Source organism: Podarcis vaucheri (genome assembly GCF_965113315.1).
Source record: "Podarcis vaucheri genome assembly, chromosome: 7".
NCBI lineage: Eukaryota > Metazoa > Chordata > Lepidosauria > Squamata > Lacertidae > Podarcis > Podarcis vaucheri.
The window spans coordinates 12,965,322-12,985,599 of NC_138765.1; the positions used below are offsets into that span (position 1 = coordinate 12,965,322).

The window sequence follows — 20,278 nt, forward strand, 5'->3', positions numbered from 1 at the left end:
GCAAGTCTTTGAAACAATACCTGGGAAACTGTTTAAGCAGAGGCAAAGGTGAGATGAGTGATCACAATCCTCCTAGTCCCAGGGCACAGGATACAGAGCCACCATGCTGAAGCTAAGCAGGTCTAGAGGTCTGATCAGTGCCTGGTTGGAAGACTGACTGGGAAAGGATCCCCCCTCCATCCACACCACGTGAAGTTCCATAATGGAAGGGGTGTAAATGTACTAAACAAATAAACAAATTCCTGATCGCCACTGCCTTCAAGGGTCTGACAAAATGATCATTGCATTGTGTTAACTGTGGTGAAACAGTCTTTTCTTCAAAGCAATATATACTGGAGTAGACAAGAGTACAGCATTAAAAGATGAAGAATGAGACTGCCAGACCAAGGCTGGTAATATCTCTGCGTTCCCACTGAGTATTTTACGCACTCACCTGTGCTGGGAGTCCTGCACGAGGCTGGTTCGGCAGGAGGCTCCCTGGGTTTTGCTGAGGTAGCTGAAAGAGATTTGGTGTCGAGAGCAGCCCTGTGAGGGAAAAGATGTAGTGAACAGCTCAGCTTCGCAAAATCAAGCACCACCTTATTCCACTGTGTGAAAAGTTACTGATCAAACCCGGAATAAAAATCTGCCAATTTGGTGCCATTCTTCAGACCCCTAAAAACCTCCACTGTTGTTATTTAGGAGAAGTAAAATCCTTCATTGGCTGAAGAGAAAATAAAAATTCACAATGGTAGCTACTGTTGAAAATGTGCAGACAAGAAAAAAGCTTAGCTGGACACTGCAGCATTTAGAAAATGTGGTTTTTCTATTCTTCACAGTTGTTTGTCTTTTCTTGCAGACTGGGGAGGAATTTGAAGGCGAGCCTATTTAATTCACACATTCTGAAACAAAGTGTAAACTGAAACACAGCCATTTGTTGAAATTCATACTTCTCCAAATTCTGCAACGCAGTTCTCCAGCTAGGTTATTTTGCACTAAGATTCATATATGAGAGCAAAGGCTGCATATAAAACCATATATTTGTGAAAATAACATGGAAATGTAGTGTTATATTAAGAAAGTTGCTCTGCAAAAATATATTTATTAGGATAAATTCATACAAAAACATTGATGGAATTTTCATGAAGACTTTTTAAAAAAAATTGCAAACTGGTGTGAAAACTTAATATTGGAAAAACTGAAAAACAGAGAGGAAGCAAAATTGGCAAGTCGACTCACCCCTACCATCTAGCACATGATTCTAACTTGAGAGAATAAAATGCTTTATGCTGAGGCAGATTTCTCCAGTTCCCTAATCTGCCTCTTCATCCCAGAATGGGGGGGAACAAATGGGGAATTCTGTGGTGAGGGAACAGTACTTTGAAAATATTCAGACACATGATTTTATCACCTTTCAGGACTGAACATAATTCCTGGTAGACCTGGGCTTGGTGAGGGTGGGGTAAGAAGATGTAGGCTGACAGTGAACTCGATGTGTTTTGGTTTTTTTTGTCCAAGGCTTACAGCAGGGATGAGGAATGTGTGGTCCTTCAGATGTTGCTGGACTACAACTCCACCATTCCTGACCATTGGCCACATTGGCTGTAGTTTGGTAGATCGATGAGCATATGGAGGGGGAGGGCACAGATTCCCCATCCCTGCCTTACAGTGCTTCCACACTAGGTGCTTACTATCCTCACACTTGGTTCACTCACTTTTTATAGGGCATCTACCAGCATCTACCGGTACATGACATCATCAACTCATTGTCTCCCCCCTGTGTCTTCTCTGTGCTGCTTCTTCTGGTTTTCGACAGACCACAAAAAATCCCAAGTTGTTGTTATTAATATTATTATTAATAATAATAATAATAAACACTAGTGGAATCTTTACAGGTGTAAATCACCGTAGTATTGTTACTCTTCCATTTTCTTTTCCATCTGGTTTTGGCAGGGATGCCTAAAGCAGCCGAACCTATTGCCATTTCACCTTCACTATTATTATTTTCCAGTCAGCGTCATTTCATGACACTGTTGTTGTTGTTTTAAAAAATGTTTTAATTAACACTGAAAATGCTTTTAGAACCATTTTTAAATATTACAGTATTCATGCCATGGCACTTCTATGGAAGAGTATTATAGTGCTGATTTTCAAATGCTGCTGTTTTTTCATCCTGTGCCAATGTTTTATTTTTCAGACTTTTCACAACATTTTAGAACGTTTTTCTTATACATCTCAAAAGTTGTTGGGAAAGAGCACTTCACTGAGCTTTCCCCCCATCAGGGCATAAAGTCAATGGCAATTTCATTTGCAGCTTACAGCGGGAAAACAACGGCTCGTTGCACTAGGAACTGCTTGCCTGCAAATACCCTTTTGCCAGGAGAAGCGGAGTGTGGCCTATGCAGTCTCTTTTTCACACACAAGCCATTCTTACCTTGCTGTCCCTGCTGGGCCTGTGGCAGCAGGAACTGTGCAGGCGGCTGGAGGTGGTGCCCTGGGACGAGGACTAACTGCTGGAGCTGGAGCAGCTGCTGGATGTCCTAGAACAGAGAAGCGAGGGGGAGGAAGAGTGTGGTTATATCTACCATGCAAATTTATGCCAGTTTAATGCTGGGGACTGCAGTCCGGTGAAGGTGTTGAGGATTCTGCTACAGTTGACCAGGGTCTGTTGTGGCGAGTGGCAATGTGTGTTTGCTAGAAAGGCACACACAGAGGAAGTTGGATCTCACAGGGTCTACAGAAAATCCTCCCTGTGAGAGCCACTTCCACTGTGTACAGCCAGGTAAAGGGGCACAGCCTATATAAGCCGGTCACGTTCCCAGCCTGGTCTCTCTCTGATTCCTGATCTCCGATCTCTCTCTCCTCTTCTCTCCGATGCCTCATCAGTGACTAGGGATGAAGGACAAGTGCTGAATCTGAGTCACAGCTCAAACTCCATTTTGATCTAAACTACTGTATATGTCTGCAACTACATTTTCAGCCTGCCTCAAGAATGCTACTGTGAAACTGAGCGAGTGAATCTATCTTTACTTATAAGAAGACTGTTTGGCGTGTCTATTGTTTTTAAGGGAGAAAAGGGGGAAATAACAGGAAATCCAGTCTGCAATAAAGCATCCTGGATTACTAAAACTAAAGGTTAAAGCTAACCTATCAACAGGTTCCTTATTTTTGCCCGACAAAGGGACGTACCCTGCTGAACTGAAGGATAATATCTAACAAACACATCCTCTCCTAGTTTCTATACACATCCCTACATAAGAGAAGAAATGCCGCAGTGCCTTAACCTGTCCCAGCTGCAACAAAACATGTCTCTCCCGCATCGGTCTCTAGAGCCACAGCAGGCACTGCAACTTTCCAACAGTTTGACCTCGCCCAGAAAGGCGCACCCCTCCACTGAGACAGATGGATGCCAACCATGGATCAGGCCACGTCTGCGTGAGCAGCCTGTCATAGGCTTTGACTTCTGCCCTGTTCTCTGTGTGGTGGTGTGTAATGCTGGGCAACCCATTCTGGCCAGGCCCCCGGCAAGCTGAGCCTCCCGTGCACAAGCCCTTACCTGTGCAGTGAGCTGGATTGGCTGCGACAGGGCAAGCTGTGGCGTCTGGGGCTGGTTCTGTGGCGCCGTCAGCTCAGCCCCAGGCTGCTGAGAGGAGGCTGCGGCAGCTGCGGCATTGGACTGCTGCACGGCGGCTGCCAGGAGCTGCGCTTGGGCCTGCTGCAGAAGCAGCTGCTGTTGGGCAGGCATCAGGGCCGTAAGCTGGGTTGGTGGAAGGCAGAGAAGAGGTGGGCCAAGGGCAGCAGAGCAAATGGCAGGCCAGGAGGGGGTGATCAGGCAAAGGGGGAGTAGAGGCGAAAAAGGGGGGGAGGAGGAGAAATCAACCAGGCAGAGAGAAGGAAGAAGCTGGTTAGTTGGGTCCTTCTCCCACCCAGCGCATCAGCAAGAGCCCCAGCAAGCAGAGAGCCAAGCAATATATTCCTCTTGGTTGCCAACTCCTTTCCTGGCAGCAGTGCCTGTGCTTATAATTCAACGCAATAGGACAATTTCACTAAGCAGATGAGGGCTGTTGTTCTTCCACGTTATGTTCAGGGACAGGAAATCCTGTGTGTGTTGAATTTCTCCTGGGAAAGGCACAGGAGGAGGAATGGAGTGGGCAAACCTAAGCTTCTCACATTACTGAGAAATGCTGACGAACACACAACACCATCCTGGGTCCCTTACTGCTTATATGAGGAAGGTATAAGCAGCATTTTGCTAGGGCAATGCAGAATGAGAATTTAGTTTCAATCTAAGCCCCTCCACAAGCCACACCTGCACAGGAGAAATGTCCACTTCCCCAGGCCTCTACCTACCACATTCAGAGGAGAGGAGAGGGGTGAGATTTCAAAATCATCATTTCCTTTTCATCATCCTTCAGTGTCCACCCCAGAGTGCCAGTGAGCCATGCCTCCCCAGCTACCATCTTCCTATCAACCCTCTATTTCCCTTAAACTATTCTGAATCATTAACTGATCCCACAGGCCTTTTAGTACATGATTTCTTTAACTATTTTTTTCCAAGTGCACACCTAAATAATAAACACATACAGTGTGCTTGTCAGAAGACACACACACTCTCTCTCTAATCTGTATACTTACAAACCTGGATTTGTTACTACATAATCTATGAAACAACTTTATGGAAAGAGAGAAGCTTCCCATCAAATAATAACCATGCTTTTTACATAATGAACACTTGGCTCAATGCTTCTTGAGTCCAGGACTTTCAATTGTTAGAAAACTGGTCATGGAAACAGCCCTTTGTTTGTATCCACCTCCCTGCCACCCCCCGGGCCACTTAAGCCAAACTCCGTAATCTATGTCTGGCCACAGGACCTTCCACTTACCCCAGCCAGCTGACTGCCAGCTAACATAAGCTGGGCCTGGGGCAGGTGTGGCTGCTGAGCTGGGGGAGCCGGGACTGGGGCTGGAGCTGGAGGAATTTCTGTTGGGTCTTCAGCTTTGATCTGGAGGGAGAAAACAAGATGAAAGAGAATCACTAGGACTCTCTCTCCAGCTGTGACATCCTTCCGCTCCTGTTGCAGCTCAACATTGCTTGTTTGAGACACAAATTTGATGCTGTCCTCCTTCTCCTTCCATGCTTCCTGACCCCCTCTCCTGTGCCCCTAATCTCCCCTTCCCTAACATCCGAGCTACCAGCCTGGAAGAAGCGCTTAAGCAGAGCTATGGCAATGGGTAGCTCTCACAGGGCAGCGCAAAAGGATCGGGTTTTAAGGCTACCATTGAAAATACGGAGTCCTATCTGTGTCACTGCAGGGAGAGGATGGCTAAGCAACACCAAGGAAAACAAAAAAATTCTGCAACTTGAATACATTATGCTAAGTAAGCAGCTCTGCACGTGTTTAGTTCACTCTGCTGCTGCAAGCGACTTGCTAAAGGGACAAAGAGCAACACAAGCACCAAAATCCCAACAACTGGAAGTTGATGCTATCTCTCTGACTCATTGCTAGGTTGGCTTCCTGTTTTGCTGCTGGGCCTGAGGCACAGGGAATTCCCCCGCAAAACCAAACTTGATTCATGAGTCTCTACCACACTGATTACAAAAGTACAAAGCTGCCCACGGTTCTGACCCACCCAACCTTCCACTCAGCTATATATTATACCAGAAAAATAAAAAATAAGTTTCTTCAGTTACTCAGAAATCAATCAACTGGGGGGGGGTATTGAATTACTTCATGATTCCAGTCCTGGGACAAAATGGGTTTTGCAGGTTTCTGTTGTGCTTCAAAACACAGTAACGTATGTTTAACCAGAAAATATAGAGGGGCTGTAAAAAAACCAGAGTTTTAAAGCTAAGTAGGTACCGGTAGGCTAGTGACCTGATGGGAGGACTATCCTGAGGGATCTGTAAGTTGCTTTCCAAATGAAGACAGGAATAGAAATGTAGTAAATAATACTCCATGGCACTGCAGAAATGCTACTTTTCCTTAGAATTCACTCACCTACAGCCACCATAGCTGGTTCTGGGGTAGGGATAGGGAACCTGTGGCCCACAGATGTCTTTGGACTCCAACTCCCATTAGCATGGAATGATGGGAGTTGCAGTTCAGCATTTAGAGAACCACAGGAGATCTGGAGGAAACAGTGGTCAACTAAGACAGATAAACACACTGATAAACAGGTGGAGAACATTTTCTGGCAAGTGGGTCGGATCCTTGTCTCTCCAACCCTGCTGGGCAAAATTTGACAGATGGGTGGCAGGTCATGTTACCCTTTGCAGCCCCACTTATTGGGATTTCAAAGCACAGCATAGGCCATTCGAAAATCCTTTTTGTAAAAAGGCATTTAAACAGCCCTCTGGACCACTTGTCTTCAGAGAATCAAGGAGGAGCATTGAGAAGGAGAATGGAATGTAAACTTGGCTTCCTGTCCTTTCCAAATTCTTTTCACTCTAATAAACCTAATGCCTAAACTTATCAGTGTATTCAACATGAAAGGCTCTCGCCGCCAGAGCACCCCCCCCCCAAGACTCGTCGGCACTCCTGGCGGCTAGCCTCGCCCAGCATATGCCCTGCTCCAGGTGCCGGAGCAGCTAGCTCCACCACTGCTGATAGCCTTATCCTCTATGAATCTGTCTAATCCCATTTTCAAGCCAGCTAAGTTTGAAGCCTTCACAACATCTTTGGTAGTGAATTGCATGGTTTAAATACGTGCTGGGTGAAAAAAGTACTTTCTTTTGTCTGTTCTGAAACTTCCAACATGTAGCTTTATTGGATGGCCCTAGGTCCTAGTATTATATTGGGGGTGGGGGGAGTCTCTTATACACTCTCTTCATACCATGCATAATTTTATACCCCTCTATCATAATAAACAGGGATACTTCAGGAATTTGTTCTTTCTGAATTCTGATACAAGCTGGCTTGATTTGCACCTCCCAAACCACTGTGAAGATTAGAATTCGGCTACCCTCTTCACGAAGGGCACTGCAAATTGATACACTGCTCCCTCTGGTGGCAGCTGCTAGTGAACATAGCTAGATACCTCAACCTCCTTTTTCACCCAAATGCTCCCACTGACCCATGTTATTATTATTATTTAACATGTGATATGATAAAGCATTGGGTTAAACCACAGAGCCTAGGACTTGCCGATCAGAAGGTCGGCAGTTCGAATCCCCGCGACAGGATGAGCTCCCGTTGCTCGGTCCCAGCTCCTGCCCACCTAGCAGTTCGAAAGCACGTCAAAGTGCAAGTAGATAAATAGGTACCGCTCTGGCGGGAAGGTAAATGTCATTTTCGTGCGCTGCTCTGGTTCGCCAGAAGCGGCTTAGTCATGCTGGCTACATGACCCGGAAGCTGTACGCTGGCTCCCTCGGTCAGCAAAGCGAGATGAGCGCCGCAACCCCAGAGTCGGTCACGACTGGACCTAACGGTCAGGGGTCCCTTTACCTTTACTTATGATAAAGCATTATTGCAGGACACAGAGCCAAGGTCCACTTTACCTCCATTAGAAGCTGCTGGAATCCACATTCCAGAACATACACGCGTACAACTATTAACACACCTATTAACTATTAACATATTTTACCTTTATTTTTACCTATTAACATATACACACACATTTATTCATACACACACACACATCCATTCACAAAACAAGCAAATCTCTCCTCCTTGTGGAGGGGTAGTGTGGCTTGGGTGCCAAAGTTCAGAGGTTCCCCAGTCAGAGGCACTGCAAAATTGGATTCCTATTTCCTCATTAATATTATAACCTGCAACCTGATTTCTTCCCTCTCTGACCTCCATTCTCCTAGACTTGGCTATGGTAGTTGCAGATAAGAGGTGACATTTTTATTCCCCATAGATGGTACCTAAAAGGTAAAGGTAAAGGGACCCCTGACCATTAGGTCCAGTCGCGGACAACTCTGGGGTTGCGGCGCTCATCTCACTTTATTAGCCGAGGGAGCCAGCGTACAGCTTCCGGGTCATGTGGCCAGCATGACTAAGCCGCTTCTGGCGAACCAGAGCAGCGCACGGAAATGCCGTTTACCTTCCCGCCAGAGTGGTACCTATTTATCTACTTGCACTTTGACGTGCTTTCGAACTGCTAGGTTGGCAGGAGCTGGGACTGAGCAACAGGAGCTCACCCCACCACGGGGATTTGAACTTAACCTTGTTCCCCATATAGGGGAGCACAAAGAAGCACGAAAAAGCAGCCCTGCAAACTGTTGGAAGATTGTCCCTAGTGGCGGAGACCACTGTTATTACAAGCATGTATGGGAAACTGTCTTCTCTTTTGAGTATGGTGAGAACTGGCAGAGAAACAATGTCCTCTGCAGTGGTGCTAGTGGAAGCTAGAGGTTGCCACTTACCTTGGTGCCGGTGCTGGTTGGGGATGGGGAGAACGGGGAAGGTTTGCTCTGCTGGGTCTGCAAGGGACAAAGAGAGAAAAAGGAAGTCAGCATCAACAGACTAAGAGCATGCCCCTTGTCTGCCACAACAACATTTGTGCCACTACTATAAACCTCCAACTTCTGGCCAACCTTTCTCACCTGGTGGTTTGTGTCAGGTCCATTTCTTTCTGTATCTGAAACCAAGGAGATAATTGTCATAAAGCTTCCATACAAAGCCATCACTTCAATAATCCCCATCCCTTGAACCCTCCTCCCAAGGCCTACATTCTCAAATAAGAGTCCCAAAGGCCACATCAAGCCTGCCATGCCTGTTTCTTCTCCTCCTCTCCCCACAGGTCCTGTGCCTTTCTCTGTCACTTGCAGGATTTCAATCATGGCTATGAGGTTTCTTATGGTACTGTACGTGCACGAACACACATGCCCAAGTGTAGGATCACTCTAAAATCAAGATATATATGCAAACCATACTATAATTCTGGCATTTTGGACAATGCTGGTATGGTTTTAAAGAAAGGGACTTAATTACATTTTTGAAATGAGTTGTTATAATATAAAGGCTAGGTGGTTATGTATGTAATATTTGCATTCATTTCTACATTACAGTAAATTCTAAAGACACAAGCTTTTTTCTGAATGTTTAATGCATTGTACATGTAGCATGTTTATAGAGGTAGGCAAACCTCTGAGGTCTCCCTGCTTTTTGTCTGATATTTGGTGCTTTCCCTTCTTTCTACCAAGGGGTAATCTGGCCCACTAAACAGTTATGGTAAGTGGCACGGCCATGTACCAAACATTGGCTGCTTCTTTCCACCCAGCCTTCCTTCTAACATTTATTCTCTGCTTCATTCCTTCTGCTCCCCTAAAACAATCACTTTCAGGACTTCTCACTGCTTCTCTTCTCAGCCCCCAGACACCCCACATGACCATTTTTCATCATGCGTAACTTTGCCCCTCTCCCCCAAATTTGCTTCACTAAGACTCATTCAAAAACTTGCTAGTGCAAATCGTATGTTATCTTAGTTGCATTTTTATTGCTTAGTCTAATTTATTGGGTCTGAAAAACTTTTTAAAATGCAGAACATTGGGAGGATTTATTTTACAATAACAGTAAGGAGGAGGAGGAGGAGGAGATGATCACCCCAGGGCAGTTTACAAAATAAACAAGAAGTGTACATATCACAAAACATGTGTTTCGTATATTATATGAAGGCTAGTTCCTAAGCTAGTCAGTTTGTCACATTCCAGTAGGACCAAAGAATGGAACTCAGGACAGAGCAATGCAAATGAAAGCTGAGGCATGGTCTCCCTGCAACTGTGGGGTTATGGGACAAAGGAAAATGGCTTTTGGGCACCGTTGTTGGGTGACGGGGGAGCGCAGAAGTCTGTACTGAGGTGAGATCACTCTAGAGATCACTGTGCACATCACAGCAGTCTCCCATCCCCCACCCACTTTTCAAAACTCATAATGACAGATATTTTGCTAGTTCATAAAAATTATAATGAACGACCAAATCCCCATCCCTTCCCTCCAGGCACTGCTACCTGTGTGCTCCTCTTGCAGCTCCAGCCGCGCCTTCTCCAGCTCCAGGGGCTTAGACATTCTTACTTCTATGAGAGAAAGAAAAGGGGGTGGAAAGAAAATGGGGGTGAGCGCTACATCAGATTGTGACGGTACACCAAGCGGCAGTGGGGGGAATCAGAACAGAACACCCAGAACCTAAATACTAATCTAAAGTATTTAAATATCAATACAGTAACGTTTACAGTACATAGAATTTGAAAATATATGCCTAGTTGGATCAGGGATGGGCAATCTGTGGCTCTCCTGCGTTATTGGACGCCATCTCCCATCACCCCTGACCATTAAAGGCCAGCCCAGGTCGTTTTGCTGCTTGAGACAAAAGCCCTGGAGCTATCCCCCCTCCTCTGCCCACTCCTGATCTTCATCAGCGCTGGGCATCTACTGCCCAGTGCTCGGCACCTGCTCCTGCTCCTCCGCCGCAGCCCCCCATCTATCCCCACCTCTCCACAGCTTACACAGCAGACCACCTGCCAGCCAAGCAAACCACAGCTTTGCCAGGCTGCCTCCAGGCGGTGTAAGAGGAGACGCAACAGTGGGGAGGACACAGTCACAGTGGCAGAGGAACAGGAGGAGGAAGAGGTCACCCAGCAGCAGTTTGTGCCCTGTGGGCAACTGGAGGTGGCATGCAGTGGATGCACAGTGGCAGTAGTGCCACCCTCTGGAGCCTCCGGCCCTGCTGACCATTAGCCCTGCTGGCTAAGGCTGATGGAAAATGGAGTCTAATAACTTCTGGCAGATTCCCATCTCTGTCTTACTATATCTTGACCAATATAATGGAAAGACATTTCAGTGGCCAACACTGAAAAGCAGTTTACTTTTTGGTGAGCAATAGCTTGCATGTTTTTCCGAGTTACCTCCTGCAAGTAAAAACAATATTTTCTTTCTATTTTTAATGGAAGCGGAAAATTCAGAGGAGGAATATCCATTAGAGGACCAGGCCTCTAAAGGCCACTTATACTCCCTTCCAGTGCTCACTGCAGGAGGTGGTCCCCCCATCATTCAGCCCGGACACTGAGATCCAGCTCCGAGGGTCTTCTGACAGTTCCCTCCCACAAGAAGTGAAGCTACAGGGAACCAGGCAGAGGGCCTTCTCAGCAGTGGCACCCGCCCTGTGGAACGCCCTCCCATCAGATGTCAAGGAGATAAAGAACTACCCAACTTCTAGAAGACATCTGAAGGCAGCCCGGTATTGGGAAGTTTTTAGTGCTTGACATTTTATTATGTTTTTATCTTTTGCTGGAAGCTGCTCAGAGTGGTTGGGGAAACCTAGCCAGATGGGCAGGGTATTATTATTATCATCATCATCATCATCATCATCATCATCTCATTTTGCATCATCATCATCATCATCATCATCATCTCATTTTGCAATCTTACTGCCATCATGTTTTTCATTTAGTTCTGTTGAATTTTTTGATTCTCCTAAATAATTTGGCATCACCAACAAACTTGACTCCTTCCCCGCTTTCCCATACCCCTATTTATACATAACTGGGTCCAAATAGCATGGCATGGCAGAAGGTGCAAAGATGAGAGCTAAAGGTTGCTTTTTTTCTAACATGGATCATGTGCACAAAATAAATAAAAAGAGGCATACTTTTGCTTTCCAACATACGCTACATCCTCTCCTTCCCACCACCTCCCAAGCTACACTGCAAAGGAGTAAGATATTGCACTACAGATGCTAGACCCTAGTTTGTGTGACTTTAGCACTACGAAAATCTATTCTATAGAACACTCTTTGGAAAGGCCCAATATGTTTGGGGAGACCCCAGCAGCTCAGATCAGAAAGTGAAACCTTGCAAGAGGAGGGCCTAGGCAACCACTTGCCCAACTTCACGAAGTTGAGAAACGGGGAATAGAAATAACAAAACAAAACAAAACTTCCACAGATTGCTAAAACCACAAAGTCATCCATATCAGTTCCTGGCCCCCAAGATCCCCACAAATCAAATTACCTAATCCTGCCCTTAGTGAACGTGCTGCCAGTAGATGCAGCCAAACAAGGCACGCGCAACACTGCGAGGTACCTGGGAGGGGAAGGCGTGATTTGGATGCAACTGGGGAAAGTCAGTGGGTGGACTTCCCCGCTCTGGGCACTTTTGGTCGCATGCTAGAACTGCACGTATCTTAGCTTGAAGTGGGGGAAATTTCTTTCTTAATAACAACCAGCCCCAGCTGAGGAACACAACTGTAACCATTTCGGGCATGGCTGGGCCTACATACTATGATAACTGAAAGTGATCGAAGTCAACTCTCCCCCCACCCCCACCATTCACAATGGAAAGCTTTAGTGAGCAGGTTTTACACTGCTTTTCTCGCTCCAGTCTGGCCTAAAAGCTGCCTCACCCAAAGCAATTTTTAAAAAGGAACGCCCTCCTTGCTTCCAGGGTCTCTTTTGCCCTCTCCTGGCCCTCCAGCTCCTACCTGGACCAGCCCTGCAGTGCAGGACAGGGATGGGGGGGTTAGAGAGTTGCCTTCCTCTTAAGATGTCTTTTCTGTTTCCCACCCCCAAGACTGGAGCCTTATCACCGGCTGTTCCTGTCTGATTTGCATATGCTTAATGAGTCACACTCTAATAAGGAAGCCCTGTTGAGCTAGGCTAGACCTCAGCATGCGATGTGGGGGGCAGTTGACGGGTGGAGAGTCCAAGAAAAAGTGGGGCCACCCCCTGAGTTGGGTCCTCTCATTAAATGAATAACATCCAACGAATTGTAGCTGAAGTGCATGTGTAACAGTGGTAGCTGCACATTAAGTCCATCACAGGCAACCATTTTGCTACCTTCCGTGTGGCAAAAATTCTCCTGACAAGACGATATACAAACAGTTATTCGTTTCCCAGGGTGCAGTTTGGTCATCTGTATCGGTGCCCTGCATCATCCTGTCAAAGGCTGAGGAGAATTTTACCACGCTTATTTATTAGTTATATTAGTCACCTCATAAAACACATCCTCTAGGCAACGTGCAGCACCGTATTCTGTACCTGATCAGAAATCTGGGGGGGAGCAGCTGTGGGGATGGTAGAGGAGGGCAAGGATTCCACTTGCAGCCAGGCAGTGTGGCACAGAGAGTTCCTGCCAACGGGCAAACTACTCTGAGGTGAACTCTCACCTGAGTTAGTTTGATCACCTAACTCCACCAGAAAGGAGAATTTTTGCCATGCATGCGTTGGGAAACATGAAATCTCACTGGAAGCTGCCACTGGAAGCTGCCATGCAACCTTGTGGGAGGGCCACCCCGCACTATTCTGCCACCCGAGGCTGTTGCTTCACTCTGCCTCATGAGTGGGCTGGCCTGAGCACTCATGTGTGTAGGGCTGGGGGCTCTGTGGCCCTCCAGATGTTGGCTGCTGAGTCGCACTAGCCACAGGCATCTGTCACATTCACACCATACGGTTTAAGCACTTTAAGCGGTCACGGCTTCCCCCTAAGAATTCTGGCAAAAGTAGTTTGTTAAGGGTACAGTGGTACCTCGCAAGACGAATGCCTTGCAAGACAAAAAACTCGCTAGACCAAAGGGTTTTTTGTTTTTTGAGCTGCTTTGCAAGACGATTTCCCCTATGGGCTTGCTTCGCAAGATGGAAACGTCTTGCAAGTTTGTTTCCTTTTTCTTAACACCGTTAATATAGTTGCGACTTGACTTCGAGGAGCAACTCATAGAACGCGGTGTGGTAGCCTTTTTTGAGGTTTTTAAAGACTTTGGTGATTTTTGAAGCTTTTCCAAAACTTTCCTGACACCGTGCTTCACAAGACGAAAAAAATTGCAAGATGACAAAACTCGCAGAACGAATTAATTTCGTCTTGCGAGGCACCACTGTACTGAGAGTTGTTAGGAAACCCTCATTTCCCTCATGGAATGACAGTTCCCAGAATTCCCTGTGAGGAGGGGGTAGACTGTTAAACCACTCTGGAAATTGTAGCACTGCGAGGGGAATAACAGACAGACTCCTATTCCTCTCACAGAGATACCATTCCCAGAGTGGTTCAACAATCAATCCCTGTTCCCAGGGAAATCTGGAGACTGTAGCTCTGTGAATACAATAGAGGTCTAACAATTCTTAGCACTATGATTCCCAGGGGATTCTTTGGGGGAAGCCATGATTGTTTAAAGTGGTATGATACTCCTTTAAATGTACAGTGCGGATGGGGTCAAATACACACCAAGATTCCCCAAACTCTCCTTCCTGCTCTGCCTTCCAGCACCCTTCAATTAGCCCCATGCTGAGAGAAATAAACAAAACATTCTGGGTAATAAGTGGGACATGCAATAAAATGTTGCAGAGCAAAATGCTCTTGGTTCAGGGTTCCAGCCAGTCATGCCATTTCCCCAGATACTTGATTTCATCCCCACTCCAGTGGACATTCAAAATTCTGTAACTACCGAGTGTGCTGTTCTGGGGTCTCTCCCCCAAAAAAACTACTTTTGCAATGCACAAGATGCCTCCAAGCTGGCTAATACCTCCCTTATTGCTGTTTTGGCTTCCTAGGGAATGGCACTCATGAGTTCACTATTAGTAGGTATGATAAGAATGTTATTGGTCGCTTCCAGGCAACCTTTTAAATGAGCATCTAGGCTGCTTTGTTTGCAGAAAGATTGGCCATGTTGGCTATTTAATAAGTACTCATCATGATTTGGTTGTGGGGAGATCAGATGACATTTCGTCAAGTGAGCGTTATCCCACATATTCCAGTGCATTTTCCTCATTTCTTCCATTTGGAGCAGGTCTGCTTGGGAGGGGTCAGTTTCTGAGAATCATATGCGCACAGAACCAACTCCTTCTTCTTGGTTGGCCTACAATAACACTACCCCAATAGGCACATCAGAGGCATTGTTTTCAACCATGAAAACCCTCTTGAGCCTTCTCGGTCCACTGAAAGGATTTCCCACCTTTGAGGCAGTTGGTCAATGGCACAGTGAGGCAAGAGAAGGAGACAATGAACTTCCAGGAGTAATTTGTGAACCCCATGTGGCTGCTTGCTCAAACCACACTATGCCTGGGTCCATCTCAGTGGCGATGGGGATGCTGCGGTACCATAGACACAGTGTAGGGACAGTGTGATGGTAGCTTGCCAGCCTCTTTCTTGCAGGACACATCCTGAAAGATGTCATACTTGGCTGGGAGTTTGTCATTGTTTGCTGTGAAAGGGGGCAAGGTGTTTTCAGGGGAAGAAAGTGCAGTGGCTGCAGCAAACACATCCTCTGTTTTCTTGTAGTATTGCTGATAGAAGTGAAAATGCCAGGGACCGCTGCCCCCACGAGATGCACAAGTTGTGCTGAGTGCACCAGGGCAGCCCCCAGCATAATGGGAAAGCATGGTGGGGTTGCCAGGTTCTTGGGAGTCCAGCAACTTCAGGAGTAGCAGGTGCAGTCACCCGCATGATTGTGCCAGGCACCGTTGCTCTACTGTCAATGGCATCCATGAAGAGTGACTCACTGAGCTCCCATGAACCAATGCCCGGCTGATTGGCAATGTCCCAATCCAGGAAATTGCTAGAGGGTCCTGAGTCTATCATGACTCAAGTCAAGTAGGCACCCCTTTCCCCAAAGGGGTGTGCAAGACAGTAGGCAAGGTGATGGCTGATTTGAGTGGTGGTGGAGCTTCAGGGGCCTTCTGGGAAGATCCACACTCCTTCTTTGGTCCCAGCTCCCAGACCTCTACCAAAGTTAGGATTTTGAGTTTTCTAGTACCAGAGTCTTGACAACCACCTTGGCTGAACATACCATGGCACAGTGCCTCACCTTCCCACAACAGAGGCACACACACTTCTTTCACCTTCCTGTCTTCTTATCCTCCATCAACCGGGGACATGCTAATCCGATCTGCAATAGGTTCCTCCCCTGAAACTGACGATGTTCACACACTACAATGGGAAATGTGTGCTGGAGCGTGGTACTGGAACTCCAGGCAACCTTCAGGTCTACCGCCTATTTTCAGGCACAGCTGAATGAGGGCTGATCAGATGCCAGGCAGAGCTGTTTGCCCCAATTCATCAAGGATCTCATCATTTAGCCTCAACTGGTACTGCAGCATATAAACCTTTTCATTTCAATTCCAGTCCTGGGCCTACAGTCTAAATGCACTGGTGTAATCACCCACTGATTCTCTCCCATGCCTCTGATTTTTAAAGCCAACGTGTGGGTGTCTTCTTCTTGTAAGGGTGCTGGAAGGACTTGACCATGGTTACAATGAAGTTGTCCTAGTTGTTGCCATGCAATTATTGGTCACCAGTCTTGATGTGAGGTCTGGGCTTGTAGGGGTTCGATCAAACTGTCCTGGTCCTCACTGCAAGCAAATTGGCTGGTTCACACTGGCTTGATCTGACTAGGAGTGTCTGATGTCATGCAGTGAAACAGCCCTCTGCCAACCCTGCCCTGGATCCAGCTCTCCACTCCCTAGACTTCTGGTCTACTCTTCAGGCTCAGGCACATCTCAGGGTCCCAATGTCACATTCCCCTTTTCACTAGCACGCTCCCCAAGGTCATCCATTTCCAACTCCCCGAGCTCCACCCATTCATCCTCAGAATCCAACCATTCCCCTCCATGATATCTCCATGGGATTCATGGCAATCAATATCTAGAAGGGGGTGATGTAGATGTGAAGCAACATCAGAAGTTAAAGAAGGTTCAAAACGATACTAAGGAATATTCACAATTAGCTTGCCTCCTTTTAAAATGACAATGACAAGCAGAAATAAAACAGCTGAAGCTTTTTTTCCTGCTGTGTTGATGAAATGATGGGCAAAAGTTCACCTACTCCATTTCTGAGTGTCAAACTGCTGTTAGAGGCAGGAGAGTAACTGCAGGAGAAACAGGTGGCAGCACTGTACACAGAACGATCAGTATAAGTGGAACTCATTGCTGCAAGCAACCTACAGTAAGGCGACCGATAGTGAGAATGATAAAAATCAGCAGTTTCTATAACCTCTGATCAAAGATAATGGGGAGGCAGTAGGTATGTATGAGTAAGAGGCAAGCAAGCTGGTTTTGAGAAAAAATAAAAAGCTAAAGGGTTAAGTCCCTCCGCCCACCCACAAGATACACAAACATGACATCCAAACTCACCTTCTTTGAATGTTGTTAATTCAGTACTAAAAATGGAAGAGCCATATTTTCAGATTAAATGCACCTTCCCATCAATGGGCTCGTTCATTCAATTTACAAATGCAAGGAATTAAAGTACCATTCTTAAACCCCAAAGGGTTAGATTTTGTTGATCAAACCCTATCAGGAATTGGTATGTGCACACACACACACACCAAACTCCTGGCAAGACTTTTGTGACAAACAGAAAATTTAAATGGCAACACGTTTTCTGATGTGGATAGGAGAACCCTTCAGTATTGAATTTCTGCCTGTCAGGGAGTTCCGGGATCAAATATTACAAAGGACTAACAAATGCTAAAGACGCAGGAGCCCAGCAAGATGAAAATGTGGCAGCCCTAAAATATTTTGACAGTTTGTAAGAATTATGTCAGTTTCTCTGTTATTTATTTACAATTACGTATTCAGCTTATGAAAACATTTCAAAATAATTAAGAATAAAAACATAAACAATTAATAGAAATTCAAATCAGGTATATCTACCATCTAAAAATCTTTGCTTAAAAGGCTTATGAAAAAAGGAAGGCGCTGAAAAATTAGGTGCCGAAAAGACAGGAGAAATGACACTTGTGTGGCATGTACAAGGAGGTAGTTCTGCAGAGGTCTTTCTCACTGGGGAAGTACAGTCTGAGCGCATAATACCAATCCTGGCCCAACTGCACTGGCTGCCAATTAGTTTCCTGGCCCAATTCAAAGTGTTTGTTTGACAGATAAAGTCTTATGTGGCTCAGGACCACAATACCTCAAGGACTGCCTCTCCCCATATGAACCAACCCATGAAATTGTCCTCTGAGGCCATTCATGGGAGGACCAGAGGGCAGCAACAGGAGAACGGGCCCTGTCAGTGGTGGCTCCCTGTTTGTCGAATGCTCTCCCTGGTGAGGCTCGCCTGGCACCATCAATACATTACATTACATTACTGTACTTTTTCCCCCAGGCCTTTGGCTTTTAATTTTTTGTAGCTTTGAGTGGGTGGCATAGGAGCCAACTCCTGGGGGTTGTGGGGGCACTGGCCCTCACAATAAAATATTTTAGGGGGCCGGGTCCCCACAAAGTTGATGGGCATTCCCATTCAAATGGTGTGCGCGCACTGCATCATGTTATCAATTTTGTGGGGTGGGGCTTACCTTTGCCCCCACAATATTTTATTCAAGTTGGCACCCCTGGTGGGTGGGATGTTTTAATCTAGCTTTAAAAAAAAATAGATCTGCCTTTCAGATTTTTCTTTGTCTTTTTATGCCGGTTTTCATGGATGTGTTTGTTTATATACTGTAGGTTGCTTTGGCTTGCCTTGGTTAAAAAGCGAGTAATATATTCAATAAACAAGAAATATAAAAATAGTATACGGATCGAAGGAAAAATGTGTTGCGATCTGCAAACAACAACAACTAAAACTCTGTCCTACTGCAAAGGCTTCTCTTACCGAATTTTTACTTTTCTTTCAAATTCTGAACAGGGCCTAGCACACCGCTGACACTCAACCAAACTGAAACAGCAGCACTAAAAGTGGTAATGTGTGCACGTGCGAGGTGCTTGGGGTGTTATGCATGGCTGTGTGCATCTATGTGCACGAAGTGAGTAACAGGTGTGTGTGGAAACATATTGTTTATGAACAGGATTGCTTGTATCTGAGATATATTTTTACACTATGGCTATCAGGTTACAACCCAGAGATTCTACCTTTTACTTTTTAACCACACAAAAGCAGTGAAAGCGTGTCCAGCTGCATCTCCTGCCCCAGTCAGTCCTCTGTTTGCCCTCCATCCTCCTTTCTCATTCTTTCAGCAGCAAGATGTGGGAAAGGTTAGGGTAGGAGGCCCAGAAGAAGCAACGTCTTCTGCTATGTGAGTATGGTTTAAAGCAGAAGTAAATTCTCTAGGTCACAATCTGGCAATTCTGTTCTTTACAGTCTTCTCAGACTTGTCTGAAGGCAGCTAGTGTCCCCAATACCTGTAGCATCCATAGAATCCTAGAACTGTAACGTTGGAAGGGGCCACAAGGGTCATGTAATCCAACCCCCTGCAATGCAGGAATCCTTTTGCCCAATGTGGGGGCTCCAACCTGTGACCCTGAAATTAAGAGTCTCATGCTCTACCAACTGAGCCATCCCACATTCAAAGATGCTTCAGCGCTGGTCGTCAACCGGTGGGGTTGGTACCCACAAAGTGAGTTACTGCACCCTCACCTAAAGTTGGTCAGACCACAGGCACCAAAACTCTTTTGCTTACTGTCTTTTTTAAAAAGGAAAAGAAACGCACAGAGAAACAGACAATTGGAGAAGATAAGGGGAGAGAGGCAGAGAGATGTTGCTTCCAAACAATCTATTTCTTGAGCAATCATCTTGATCTGTTTGCAAGGAGGTTAGACTATGCTGGCTTTTTATTGAGAATTTATTCTGATTTGTTTGCAGGAGACACTGATTCAAAGAGAGATTGGGTGGGGGGGGGGATCCTATTCAGTTCTTATTTAAAGATGAATTTACATACTTTACGTACTTTCCAAAACAATACACAAACCAAAACACAGCCATTCTTCAAAATTCAGTTCTCTGAGTTAGGTAAAATTGCACACAAACAGACATGTGTGCATATATTAGGGAAAATTCACACTAAAATGCTGGTGAGTTTTTGTGAGAACTTTTTCTTCTTCTTTAAGTTGCAAGCTCATGTGGAAATGTGGAGAATTGCATTTAAGACTGGAAAAATGAGAAACTCCGAGAAACCCGAATGGGTAGATTTTGTCATCCTTATTGTCAAGAGGATGTCATCATACGGTTTCCACTTTGCTTACCACAGAAAGTCTGCTTCTTTGGGGAAGCAGGTTTGCTGAGCAAGAACTCCAAATTGTGCAGCCTGAATGTGTCAATATGCGATGGAATCCCATCTGAAGATGTTGACACTAAGGAAGAGCCCAGAAATGGCGAAAAACAAAGGGAGAAGAAAAACGTACAAATGGCAGAAAATTGAAGAGTGGGTCTGAAGTTGTACAGCAGTGTGAAAAAGCGCGTCCTGAATCTGAAAAGGCCCAAGACTGCTGCTTTAGGGAAGTAAGACGTTTTCAGGGGGTCCTGCCCCTCTGCCTTTAACAGCAGCCAGACATACAAGAATTTCTTCAGAAATCTGTTGGGGAAAGTTTTATCTCCACATCCAGAAAAGCTTCACCAGCTGAATGTCTTAATCTCGAATTACTGCTATAGAGATACAGG

General features: G+C 45.8%; 1 protein-coding gene across 10 annotated transcripts in view; it reads right to left on the bottom strand.

Annotated features, from left to right (window-relative positions):
• The window catches only part of POU2F2 (POU class 2 homeobox 2), a 105,629-nt gene that overhangs the window by 15,690 nt on the left and 69,661 nt on the right, over positions 1-20,278 (bottom strand). For 9 of the 10 annotated variants that reach the window (XM_082232658.1, XM_082232661.1, XM_082232663.1 and 6 more), the window contains 7 exons: positions 9,932-9,997; positions 8,528-8,562; positions 8,348-8,404; positions 4,863-4,982; positions 3,536-3,736; positions 2,414-2,519; positions 434-525 (listed from right to left, as the gene is read on the bottom strand). In XM_082232658.1, the coding sequence (XP_082088784.1) occupies positions 434-525; positions 2,414-2,519; positions 3,536-3,736; positions 4,863-4,982; positions 8,348-8,404; positions 8,528-8,562; positions 9,932-9,997 (677 nt within the window). Of the gene's footprint in view, positions 1-433; positions 526-2,413; positions 2,520-3,535; positions 3,737-4,862; positions 4,983-8,347; positions 8,405-8,527; positions 8,563-9,931; positions 9,998-14,131; positions 14,256-20,278 lie in introns of those variants that run through there. The other variant, XM_082232656.1, reaches the window with a different exon arrangement.